General features: G+C 36.6%; 1 protein-coding gene across 2 annotated transcripts in view; it reads left to right on the forward strand.

Moving 5' to 3' along the window:
• The window catches only part of LOC135218468 (irregular chiasm C-roughest protein-like), a 114,135-nt gene that overhangs the window by 53,783 nt on the left and 47,852 nt on the right, over window positions 1-12,500 (forward strand). For both annotated transcript variants that reach the window (XM_064254795.1, XM_064254804.1), the window contains 3 exons: window positions 900-1,088; window positions 6,046-6,170; window positions 11,749-11,900. In XM_064254795.1, the coding sequence (XP_064110865.1) occupies window positions 900-1,088; window positions 6,046-6,170; window positions 11,749-11,900 (466 nt within the window). The remainder of the gene's footprint in view (window positions 1-899; window positions 1,089-6,045; window positions 6,171-11,748; window positions 11,901-12,500) is intronic.

Consider the following 12,500-nt stretch of genomic DNA (forward strand, 5'->3'; position numbering starts at 1 on the left):
TAAATAAATAAATAAATAAATAAATAAATAAATCAATAAAATAAGAAATTATTGCGCTGGCTCTAATTAGAGCCAGCAAAGGGAAAGCCTAACTCTATGAAGAAATAATAAATACTGGAATCTCTGTAAGAAAACAGACAATTTTAAAGAACATTATGGGATATAATAAACAGCAGAGGCTATTTTGAATATAATAATTAATATAAATGTAAAATATTTGCCTGCATTGTATCTGAGGGTAAAGCAGACTACCTTAGGGTAAAATGGACCACTGTGCCATTTTACCCCAGGCGCAAATGTGTCGTTTTGCCCCCATGGCAATAAATATGTTGACAACAACCTCAACAGACTACAGGGGCTGGACGTGTAGTTTCCTCTAGTCAGCCTTATTCACGGGATAATATTAAAGACTTGTGCAGTGTTGCATTAAATTATAAGTCACGGTGTTCCTACTAACACGATTTTATCCGACCCTTACCAGTAGATCAGGAGGTGGTGAAAATTTCAGGGGAATTTAGCACATAAACAAAAGATGGCTTTCAAATAGCATTTATGTTACAGCTGACTGAGGAACTAAAGATTTAGTACATACACATCCCACGAGGTGGTAGCACCAAGAATCCAAGAAAACGGCTGTGGTCCATATTACCCACCCGTGCCGTTTTGCCCCACCTTCCCCTATATATATATATATATATATATATATATATATATATATATATATATATATATATATATATATATATATATATATATATATATACTATATACACATAAAATATCAGAAATACACTATAAACAAATGTATCCCTCTGTATATAAATAGCAGCCCATCTTCATCCCCCTCCAGTTTTCACTTTCTTTTAACCGTCAACGCACCCCCCTTCCCCCCTGCCCAGATCCAGTGGCTTGACGGATCGGCCCGTGTCGTGAGCGAGGGCGTCAGGTACACGGAGGAGCTGATGAAAGACGGACACCGGAGCAACGCCAAATCCACCCTGAACTTCGTGGCCAACAGACAGCACCATAATTCGGTTTTCACCTGCACTGCATCCAATCCCGCCCTCCATCACGCTTTCTCAAAGCAGGTACGTGAAGGGGAAGGAAGGTCGGGGGTGGTAGGGGTTAGTAGGGGTGGGGAAGGAATCCATAGCGGCCATGGACCAAAAAATGTAGCTAAAAACGTATCTGGTGTTGTAGGATTCGACTTACATTTTTGTTTACGTGACAATTACCTAATTCACATACTTTTATAAATATAAGTTATATTTAGAGCACGCACTGGCTTACATACATACATATACGTACATAAATACACACACAACACAAATATGTCTGTGTACGTATACATAAGTGCAACTGACAATTATAAACGAATAAGTTTTGACCTCCAGTAGTCTGAACTCCCATCCAAACTAATGATAGTAGCATAACCACCATATACCGAAGAAGAAAAGTAAACATCATTCATGCATACCAAGAGACAGAAGGATCTTGTTCCAGAAAATCAGGAAAGTGGAAAAAAGGTCTTGCAAAAAGAAAAAAAAAAATGCATGGAAAGTTATTAGAACTAAAAAGTAAGAGATATAAAATGCAGAACAAAAAGATTATATCAATTCAAAAGAAACATGAAAAACGGGACTTGGAGAAAAAACCCTATTAATATCAAGCAAAACCCCAAACTATTATACTCATATGCGAAGAAGATGAATAAAAGAAGAATAGAAATAGGCCCTCTGAGAATTGAAGGGAGATTAACGAATGAAAAAAAGGAAATTTGCAACATACTGGCAGAACGATATAAGAGAGAATTCACCCCTAGAATAGATAATGAAGATAATTTATATAGAAGTAAGAGGGATGAAAATAGTGAAATATTTAGCTGACATAGATATTAATGAAGCTGATATTGTGCAGGCTATTAATGAAATTAAAAATGGAGCTGCTGCAGGGCCTGATGAATTCCTGCTATTTTGTTAAAGAAAGTAGTTCATTCTATCGCAAAGCCACTTGCAATATTTTATTAAGACAAAGTGTAGATACAGGCAAGATTTATGATGAGCACAAATTAGCTATATATTACCCCTACTTTCAAAAGTGGATCAAGACTAGAGGCAAGTAATATTATGGCCTGTGAGTCTAACATTCACATATTATGAAAAGTGTATGAAAGGGTAATGAAGAAAAATATTATGAAACATTTAATATAATTTGTTTAATAAAGGACAACATGGTTTCGTACCCGGAAAAAGTACACAAACCCAACTGTTAGTCCACCGTGAGAACATATTCAAAAATATGAAAGCGGAAATGAAAAACAGATGTGGTTTATTTAGACTTTGCAAAAGCTTTTGATAAAGTAGACCACCAAAATATATTAGTCGAAGAAAATTAGAAAACACAATACGTGGATAAAGTAGGAAGATGGTTAAAAGAATTTTTTACACAACAGAAAACAGATAGTTATTGCAAACGACGAGAAAATAAACGGATGAAGTCAAGGTAATATCCGGTGTGCCGCAAGGTACGGTGTTAGCTGCAATACTGTTTGTTATTATGATTGAAGACTAGACAATAATGTGAAGGATTTGGTCGGTAGTGAGTAGTTTCGCAGATGACACAAGAATAAGTAGAGAAATTACTTGTGATGAAGATAGGAACGCTCTACAAAGAGACCTTAACAAAGTATATTGATGGGGCAGAGGTAAATAGGATGGTATTTAACTCGATAAATTTGAATCAATAAATTATGGAGACAGAGAAAGAAAGCTATATGCATATAAGGGACCTAATAATGAGACATCACAAACTAAGGAAGCAGTTAAAGACCTTGGTGTGATGATGAATAGGAACATGTTATGCAATGATCAAATAGCAACTCTGTTGGCAAAAAATGTAAAGCAAAAATGGGAATGTTGTTACGGCACTTCAAAACAAGAAAAAGCTGAATCACATGATTATGCTTTATTAAAATCATATGTTCGTAGTCCACTTGAATATTGCAATATGGATATGTTTACCCACACTATCAAAAGGATATTGCACAAATAGAGAGTGTACAAAGGTCCTTTAGGCAGCTAGAATAGAAGAAGTTAAGGACCTAGACTACTGGGAAAGACTACAATTCTTAAAATTATATAGTCTAAAAGAAAGAGAAAGAAGAGAACGCTACATGATAATTCAGGCATGGAAATAGATAGAAGGAATAGCAGAAAAAATATCATGAACTAAAAATATCAGCAAAGAGCAAGCAAGAGGTAGATTAATAGTGCCCAAAAACTATAGGCCAGGAAAAATAAGGAAAGCACACAGGACATTAATCCACTACGCCACCAAGCATCGATAATGCAGCGTCTATTCAATGCGTTGCCAGCTCATCTGAGGAATTATATACAGGAGTGAGCGTAGATGTGTTTAAGAATAAGCTCGACAAATATCTAAACTGCATCCCCAGACCATCCAAGATTGGAAGATGCCAAAATATACCGGAAGATTTGTACTAGCAACTCTCTGGTAGACTTTTTATAGAGGTTGCCTCACACTGAGGGCCACCTGGGGCAAACCAGAACAAGATGTAAGGTCTGTAAGGTAAGGACATGATAGGGGGGAAACTACAACACGGTAGGAAACTATGAAATGGTAGGAAACTACGACATGGTAGGGAACTACGACATGGTAGGGAACTACGACATGGTAGGAAACTACAACATGGTAGGAAACTACGACATGGTAGGAAACCACGACATGGTAGGACAATGCAATATGGTAGGAAACTACAACATGGTAGGAAACTACGACATGGTAGGAAACTACGACATGGTAGGAAACTACAACATGGTAGGAAACCACGACATGGTAGGACAATGCGATATGGTAGGAAACTACAACATGGTAGGGAACTACAACATGGTAGGAAACTACAACATAATAGGGAACTATGATATGGTAGGGAACTACAACATGGTAGGGAACTATGACATGGTAGGGAACTACAACATGGTAGGGAACTACAACATGGTACGAAACTACAACATGGTTGGGAACTATGACATGGTAGGGAACTATGACATGGTAGGAAACTACGACATGGTAGGAAACTACAACATGGTAGGAAACTACAACATGGTAGGAAACTACGACATGGTAGGAAACTACGACATGGTAGGAAACTACAACATGGTAGGAAACTACGACATGGTAGGAAACTACAACATGGTAGGAAACTACGACATGGTAGGAAACCAGGACATGGTAGGACAATGCGATATGGTAGGGAACTACAACATTGTAGGGAACTATGTCATGGTAGGGAACTATGACATGGTAGGAAACTATGACATGGTAGGAAAATGCGACATGGTAGGAAACTACAACACGGTAGGGAACTACGACATGGTAGGAAACTACAACATGGTAAGAAACTATGACATGGTTGGAAACTACGACATGGTAGGACACTATGACATGGTAGGAAACTACGACATGGTAAGAAACTATGACATGGTAGGAAACTACGACATGATAGGAAACTATATGGTCACAACATTGTAAAGACTATGACATTGGTAGAAACTACGACATGGTAGAAAAACTACGACATGGGTAAGGTGAGGTAAAACTACGACATGGTAGGAAACTACGACATGGTAAGAAACTATGACATGGTAGGAAACTACGACATGATAGGAAATTACGACATGGTAAGAAACTATGACATGGTAGGAAACTACGACATGGTAAGAAACTATGACATGGTAGGAAATTACGACATGGTAGGAAACTATGACATGGTAGGAAACTGCGACATGGTAGGAAACTACGACTTGGTAAGAAACTATGACATGGTAGGAATCTACGACATGGTAAGAAACTACGACATGGTAAGAAACTATGACATGGTAGGAAACTACGACATGGTAGGAAACTACGACATGGTAGGAAACTACGACATGGTAAGAAACTACATGATAGGAAACTACGACATGATAGAAAACTACGACATGGTAAGAAACTACGACATGGTAAGAAACTATGACATGATAGGAAACTACGACATGATAGGAAACTACAACATGGTAGGAAACTACGACATGGTAAGAAACTATGACATGGTAGGAAACTACGACATGATTGGAAACTACGACATGATAGGAAACTATGACATGGTAAGAAACTACGACATGGTAAGAAACTATGACATGGTAGGAAACTACAACATGGTAGGAAACTACGACATGGTAAGAAACTACGACATGGTAGAAAACTACAACATGGTAGGAAACTATGACATGGTAAGAAACTACGACATGATAGGAAACTACGACATGGTAGGAAACTACGACATGGTAAGAAACTATGACATGGTAGGAAACTACGACATGGTGGGAAACTACGACATGGTGGGAAACTACGACATGGTAGGACACTACGACATGGTAGGAAACTACAAGGTAGGAAACTACAACATGGTAGGGAACTACGAAATGGTAGGAAACTACAACATGGTAAGAAACTATGACATGGTAAGAAATGCTTTGTTGTTGTATCCTTATTTCATTTCCAGTTACATTAACATTAATGAAAATCTTGTGATCAAAATAATGAACGATTTCGTGTACAGTATATACTATGTAATACATAAACACAAACAAACACATACACACACATATAACGGGTTTAACAATGTGACATAAAATATAAGTAAACTGAAAATGACTTGGAGTTAAGACAAAAGATCTTGCTCTCCAGGCACTCTTAACTGTGTGTGTGTGTGTGTGTGTGTGTGTATAAATATATATATATATATATATATATATATATATATATATATATATATATATATATACACACACACACACACACACACATACATACTCAACTACTCAAATCGCAGTTTAAATTCAATCACCTATTAATATACTTTTACCTGTCGTCGCCTCTTCCCATCTTGAGAGTTTAAAAACTGCGCTACACCTTTTAACGACACCGCGCAGGTGAGAATTCCACTGGACTGTTCAAGGCTCTACCCTTTATATCTTCCACCAGGTACGACTAGAGGTGAAGTACGCCCCGGAGGTCATGATCAAGCACGACCAAGACGGATACAGAGAAGGGGAAACCGCCGTTCTCACCTGCTCGGCCAACGCTAATCCCAACGTCCTAACATACAGGTAACACCTGGTTGTACCACTGAGTTTCGGGGGAAGGGTGGAGACATAAGCTCGGTAGTCAGTGTCTCCCATTTTTTATCTTTTTTTAAATGATGTGTTGCATATAAATCTACTTTTTCCACATAACAAGAACACTTGACTGATAAACTCACGATGTGTCAAATGGTGTGATTTTGATTTCTATTAACACAAAGTACATTGAATTCAATACCAAAATTGATGTTTGTGGCTTAACATGTGTGATGTATATGTACTATACAACATACAGACATACATACACACACACACACACACATATATGTATATATATATATATATATATATATATATATATATATATAACTGTGTGTGTGTGTGTGTGTGTGTGTGTGTGTGTGTGTGTGTGTATGTATGTATGCGGAGTGAGTCGATTTGAAATTTGTTTTCCTTTGCGTTAGTAGATTTCTTTTTTTTATTATTGCAAAATATACTTGAGTGCAGAACATTTCCGTTGGAAATGGAGGAGGTCCAGTCTGCTTAGAATAGTGTAGGAGGAGCTGACTGAAAACAACACTATATATATATATATATATATATATATATATATATATATATATATATATATATATGTATAGTGAGGAGGACGACTGAAAACAACATATATATATATATATATATAATATATATATATATATTATATATATAGTGTTGTTTTCAGTCAGCTCCTCCTACACTATTCTAAGCAGACTGGACCTCCTCCATTTCCAACGGAAATGTTCTGCACTCAAGTATATTTTAATATTTTGCAATAATAAAAAAAAGAAATCTACTAACACAAAGAAAACAAATTTCAAATCGACTCACTACGCATTTTCCAGTTCCTCAAACTGCAAAGTTCTTCGCGAATTTTTCGTTTCCTGGTCGTCTTTGTGCTCACTGAACCGAGTAATCTTGCGAAGTTACCTGACGCCATAATTACCTTTAATATCACGTGAAGTCCCTTTTTACAATCTACCCTCATCTCTTTGATCTTGTATTTTTAAATCGCAGAAAATGGCACCCTAATTGCTTTTATCCTTTTTACAAGGATTCTTATTTTTTTTTTATACGCATGCTTCATTTTTCCCTTCGCCCTTGCTTGGTTCTTCAATCTCGGCGCGAATTATTTCTAAGCCTCCGTTTGCATCTGGTTTCATCTGAAAAAATGACGTTTTCTGGAGAGAGAGAAAAAAAAGGGCAGAATGCAAACAAACTCTCCTTCGCAGTGCCGACTGTTCCTTTTCTCATTAAGGTGTAGATGGAGAAATGGGAACTATTACGATTTGACTCTGTGTAGCCAGTCGATTTTTTTATTTTTTTCCATTTATATATACATACATACATATAATATATATATATATATATATATATATATATATATATACATATATATATAAATAATATATATATATAATATATATATATTTTTTGGTAACTCACTCAATAAAAAAAACCCTTAAATTCTCATTTTATTTTGAAAGAATACGCGCAGTGGGAAAAAGACGAATATATAAAAAACTAACGGGTATATAAAAGAAAATACGTTTTATTTAATTTTGTATCATTTTACTCATTGTGTGTGTGCATCTTGCTTGCAAGCAAATGTGTGTCATTTCCCATTTTATTTCTGAATTTGTTTTGATCAAACGAGTCACAGACTATTTAGCTATACAGCGCAAACAAAAGATAATAAGTTTGATTTCATTTTCATCATTTTACTCATTGTGTGTGTGCATCTTGCTTGCAAGCAAATATGTGTCATTTCCCATCTTATTTATGAGATTTCTTTCGATCACACGAAGTCACTGACTATTTATTCAGCGCGAACAAAAGACACATCCATTTCTTAATGCAGTGCAATGTCTTCTGCGTAAATTCTCGAGGCATACTTGCTCCCTCCCAGTTCTGATATTAATTATTTTCTGCCAGTCGTTAGAATGTGTGCTTTCATGAGTAAGTCATAGGAAGTCATTCTTAATTGCGCTGCGAGGATATAATGAGGCAATCATTGCGAGTCATTATCTTTCGCTATTTTTTGTCGCTGTTTCTCATTTCATCAGTAATAGATAAAATGAATTTTCTGTTTGTCTCGTCGCTAATTAACGCGAAAAAATAAAATGATCTTTCCCTTCCCGACAGAAACATTCCTCGACTATGGTTTGCTTTCGCATTTCGTAAGCTTTGTGCCAATCTTTCCACGATTCAGACCATAACAAACTGATGAGCTATTCCTTTGCATTAAATATTGGTTAGGATTTGGAATCGTTCTTTCCGTATGCCATCGGATCCTATAAGAGAGATGAATCTACGTTCGGAAGGGTAAAAAAAAAAAACACAAAAAAACAAAAAACAAGCGAACGTTCCCCTCGTGTTCTTTCCCCACGGACAAATAACAGCCCCCCTTCCCATGCACTTAGAATTACATTCCCGTTTCTTGCCAGCTGGTTATCTCGTAATTGCCTCCCATTTTCCCGGCCCTTGGGTCGAAACTCCCCCGTGATTTGCGGGTCGTAATGAGCCTTATGTCATCGCCCCGACGGGGGAATGTACTACTTACGACCGAGTGCCTTGCGTTTAAAGACTAAGTTTTAAAGGTGCCTTGCCGAAATCAGCGTTTTAGATCATGAAATGCAATGTAAAGATCTGAATAATCGTCTCTGGTGTGCCACACTCGCATAGTGGCCCGGATGGAGAGAGAGAGAGAGAGAGAGAGAGAGAGAGAGAGAGAGAGAGAGAAGGAATCACGAAGATAATTAGGGATAGGTTGAATGGATGCACAATGGAGATAAGGAGAAGGGAGGAGGAGAAAAAACTATAATTAGAAATGACCAAACGAGAAGGTGATATTGAGAGAGAGAGAGAGAGAGGAGAGAGAGAGAGAGAGAGAGAGAGGAAATGAACAGACAGAATTATAGAAGAAAAAGAGACCTTGCAATGGAACGGGAGATAAAAGTAATTAAATCAAGAAAAGGAAACTAAGTAAGCATAGAGAGAGAGAGAGAGAGAGAGAGAGAGAGAGAGAGAGAGAGAGAGAGAATGGAAAAGAACAAACCAAGAAAACCATACAATGGAACATGACATAAAACTGATTAAAACGAGAAAATGAGACTGGAAGTAAACGTAGAGAGAGAGAGAGAAGAGAGAGAGAGAGAGAATGGAAAAGAACAGGCAGAATTAAAGAAAAAAGCACCATACAATGGAACATGAGATAAAACAAGAAAATGAAACTGGAAGTAAACGTAGCAAGATATATACGTACTTAACACACAAACACTTACCTAAACACTTATCTACCTACCTACATATATGCATGCATACATGCTCGCCAGCGTTTATACACATACATATACACACTCCAGCGTTTATACGCACGAACACACACACACACACACACAAGCACACAGCAAGATTGAGGAAAAAAGGCGTCGGAAATTATAGCCACGCACGAAGACGCGAGGAAGATGGTCGTGAAATAAATTACGTATAAGCTGCTGGAGTTTGGAGTGTGGGCCTTAAAAGCTGTGCGCTGTTTACCTGTAAAAGGGAAAAAGATTGTGTTTTATTTGCATTTCATTATTTATACAAACACCTCGACTCCAACGAAACTTTTTGGGGGCGGGATGAGCTACGTGGGTTGGACTGACTCACTCTCTCTCTCTCTCTCTCTCTCTCTCCTCTCTCTCTCTCTCTCTCTCTCTCTCTCAGACGTTTGTTGACTATTTACTTTTTATCATTTATTCTATCAAGACACCTCCATTCTGGTTAGTCGTATCGAACCCCGAATCATAATTATGATTGTAATTATGGTATTTCCTTTTTTTTATTTATCGTTGATTCCCTTATCTGCTCAGTTCATAAAGTTGTTGTGGTGGTGGGGTTGTTGTTTTTATCACCCAAATAACAAATAAACCAAAGTAATATCTAAGACAAAATTAAACTAATTTAAAATACAACCATTAATCCAAACGAACAAACTGACAAATTGCCTTAAACAATGCATTTCGCCAGAACATATCCCACTTAAATCAACTGCTATACGCTAGTTTACCTTCCGTCAAGGTTGGTTAGTCACAATTATTCAAGTAACATATATATATATATATATATATATATATATATATATATATATATATATATTGTGTGTGTGTCTATAGTTGAGCTATAGAGGGCACAACTATATAACTGTAAATATAAAAAACCTACTTTTTATTAGTAAGTTGATTCATTCTAATTCCTTTGGTGCAAATGTTTCTCATATATTTACGTGCATATGTTGGTATGTCTATTATAATATATTATTACTTATATATACATATACTATATATAATATATATTATTATATATTATTATATATACTATATATATATTATTATATATTACTCGCATATATACATATATGTAATATATGCATACATACATAGATATTTGTTATATACGTATATAAACACACAGAATTGTATATCTTACTTAATGAATTACGGCATAAACTGTTCCAGTAACTGTAAATAAAATAATTACATTTTTAACATTTAACCTTGATTTTTTTTTCACGAACAATCAAGCTAATTGTAACTATGAGCCCCACAGATCAACACTTGTTGATCATTGAGCTGTAAGTTTGTTGTCCTTTATTCATCACTTAATCACTTCTGTAATATTTCATTTTTTTTCATCTTATAAAACTCGTTTATTCTGCCGAGGAAGAACTATCTCGTCTTGATTTATGTACCTCTGGGGAATAATAACTTGCAGTCTTCGCGAAAATTAATACCTTTATATTATTTTTATTTTCGTTTGCGCGTCACGACGTTTAATTGTTTTATCTCTGTCCTTCTCGACTAAAAAGATTCTTAGGTACATAACCCAGGAAAATATTTAGCTCGTGAATTCACGTTGCTAGTGCATAGCCACGAACAAAAGGCTTCATTTTAATTCTGTTAAAATCTCTAGTCCCTCTTTTGTATTTAAGGAATCTTTTATTTTTTTTTCTACGGTTCTATTCTGATGGAATAAAACTTATTTTGCCAGTTTTAACGAAGAGAAGGTCAACTAACTTTGCTGTATACCGAAACGCGGTCACTTGGGAGAAAATTCTTAGAGCTCAAAATTCAATTATATTTAACGCGAAGACTTGTCCGTAACTATCTCTGTCTTGCTGGCTCGAGCTACGCGTCCTGGAACCCGGTGCTGCTGTCGCTGTCTCCCCTATCCTCCTGCCCCGCTACCTATGTACCCAGGGCGAACAAACAAGTTTGCAGAGGGTGGGTGGCTGTGTCATGCCTCCCCACCTGTCAACCGGGGAGGACAACCAAGAAGAGATCCACTTGCATTTTATTATTATAGAAGATAGATTAGCAGACTGGCAAAACTAGACTCTCTCTCTCTCTCTCTCTCTCTCTCTCTCTCTCTCTCTCTCTCATCAGTAAGAATATAATGATTATAAGCACTTACGTATTCACAAATTACTTGACATCTTGACACCACCTTTAGTGGCCATAATCAATCACTCGATCAACTGAACGTCCAGCTGGTTCCAATTTTTCCCTTTCCTCTCACACAGGTGGTACCGGGCTGGCCAGATCATCACAGGAAGCAATTCTACCAAGCTGGTGGTGCCGGATGTCACCAGGGATAGCAACACGGAAGACATCACGTGTGAGGTCTCCAACGACATCGGGACATCCAAGAAAATCACCAGACTGTCCATACACTGTGAGTTACTCGCGTTCGTAAAATAGTGTTTCAGATTCTGAGAGACAACGGAATTACTCCGTTAATCAAAGTTAGTTTTGACTCTGCCTATTTTGAGAGAATAATTATATAATTATAATTACGAAGAATGAATCGTCGGTAGAAACGTTTGCATCATTCAAGGGAATTATTCCTGTGGTGTGGAATTTTCGACATCATTATCATCACTGAACAAATGATGAAAATGACCAAACCATTTCTTAATTAATTCTCTTTACTTCTTACCATATTATATATGATTATCATCTCTCATATCAGTTTCTTACGCTTCTCGAATTCAGGCAGGCTAAATAGGTGTGTTTAGACATTTCTGATTACCTTTTATGAATAATCTTTACTTCTGACCATATTATATATGATTATTTCTCTTTTACTTCTTACCATATCATATATAATTATCATCTCTCATATCAGTTTCTTACACTTCACGAATTCAGAAAAGCTAATTAGGTGTGCGTAGACATTTCTGATTACCTTTCATGAATAAACAATTCATACTGACTCATGGATCATGATCAGTTAGTTCTGCAGTGTGGGGTCTGCGGTGGGAGGTTGAAAGTA

This window comes from Macrobrachium nipponense, chromosome 19, assembly GCF_015104395.2.
Source record: "Macrobrachium nipponense isolate FS-2020 chromosome 19, ASM1510439v2, whole genome shotgun sequence".
Taxonomy (NCBI): domain Eukaryota; kingdom Metazoa; phylum Arthropoda; class Malacostraca; order Decapoda; family Palaemonidae; genus Macrobrachium; species Macrobrachium nipponense.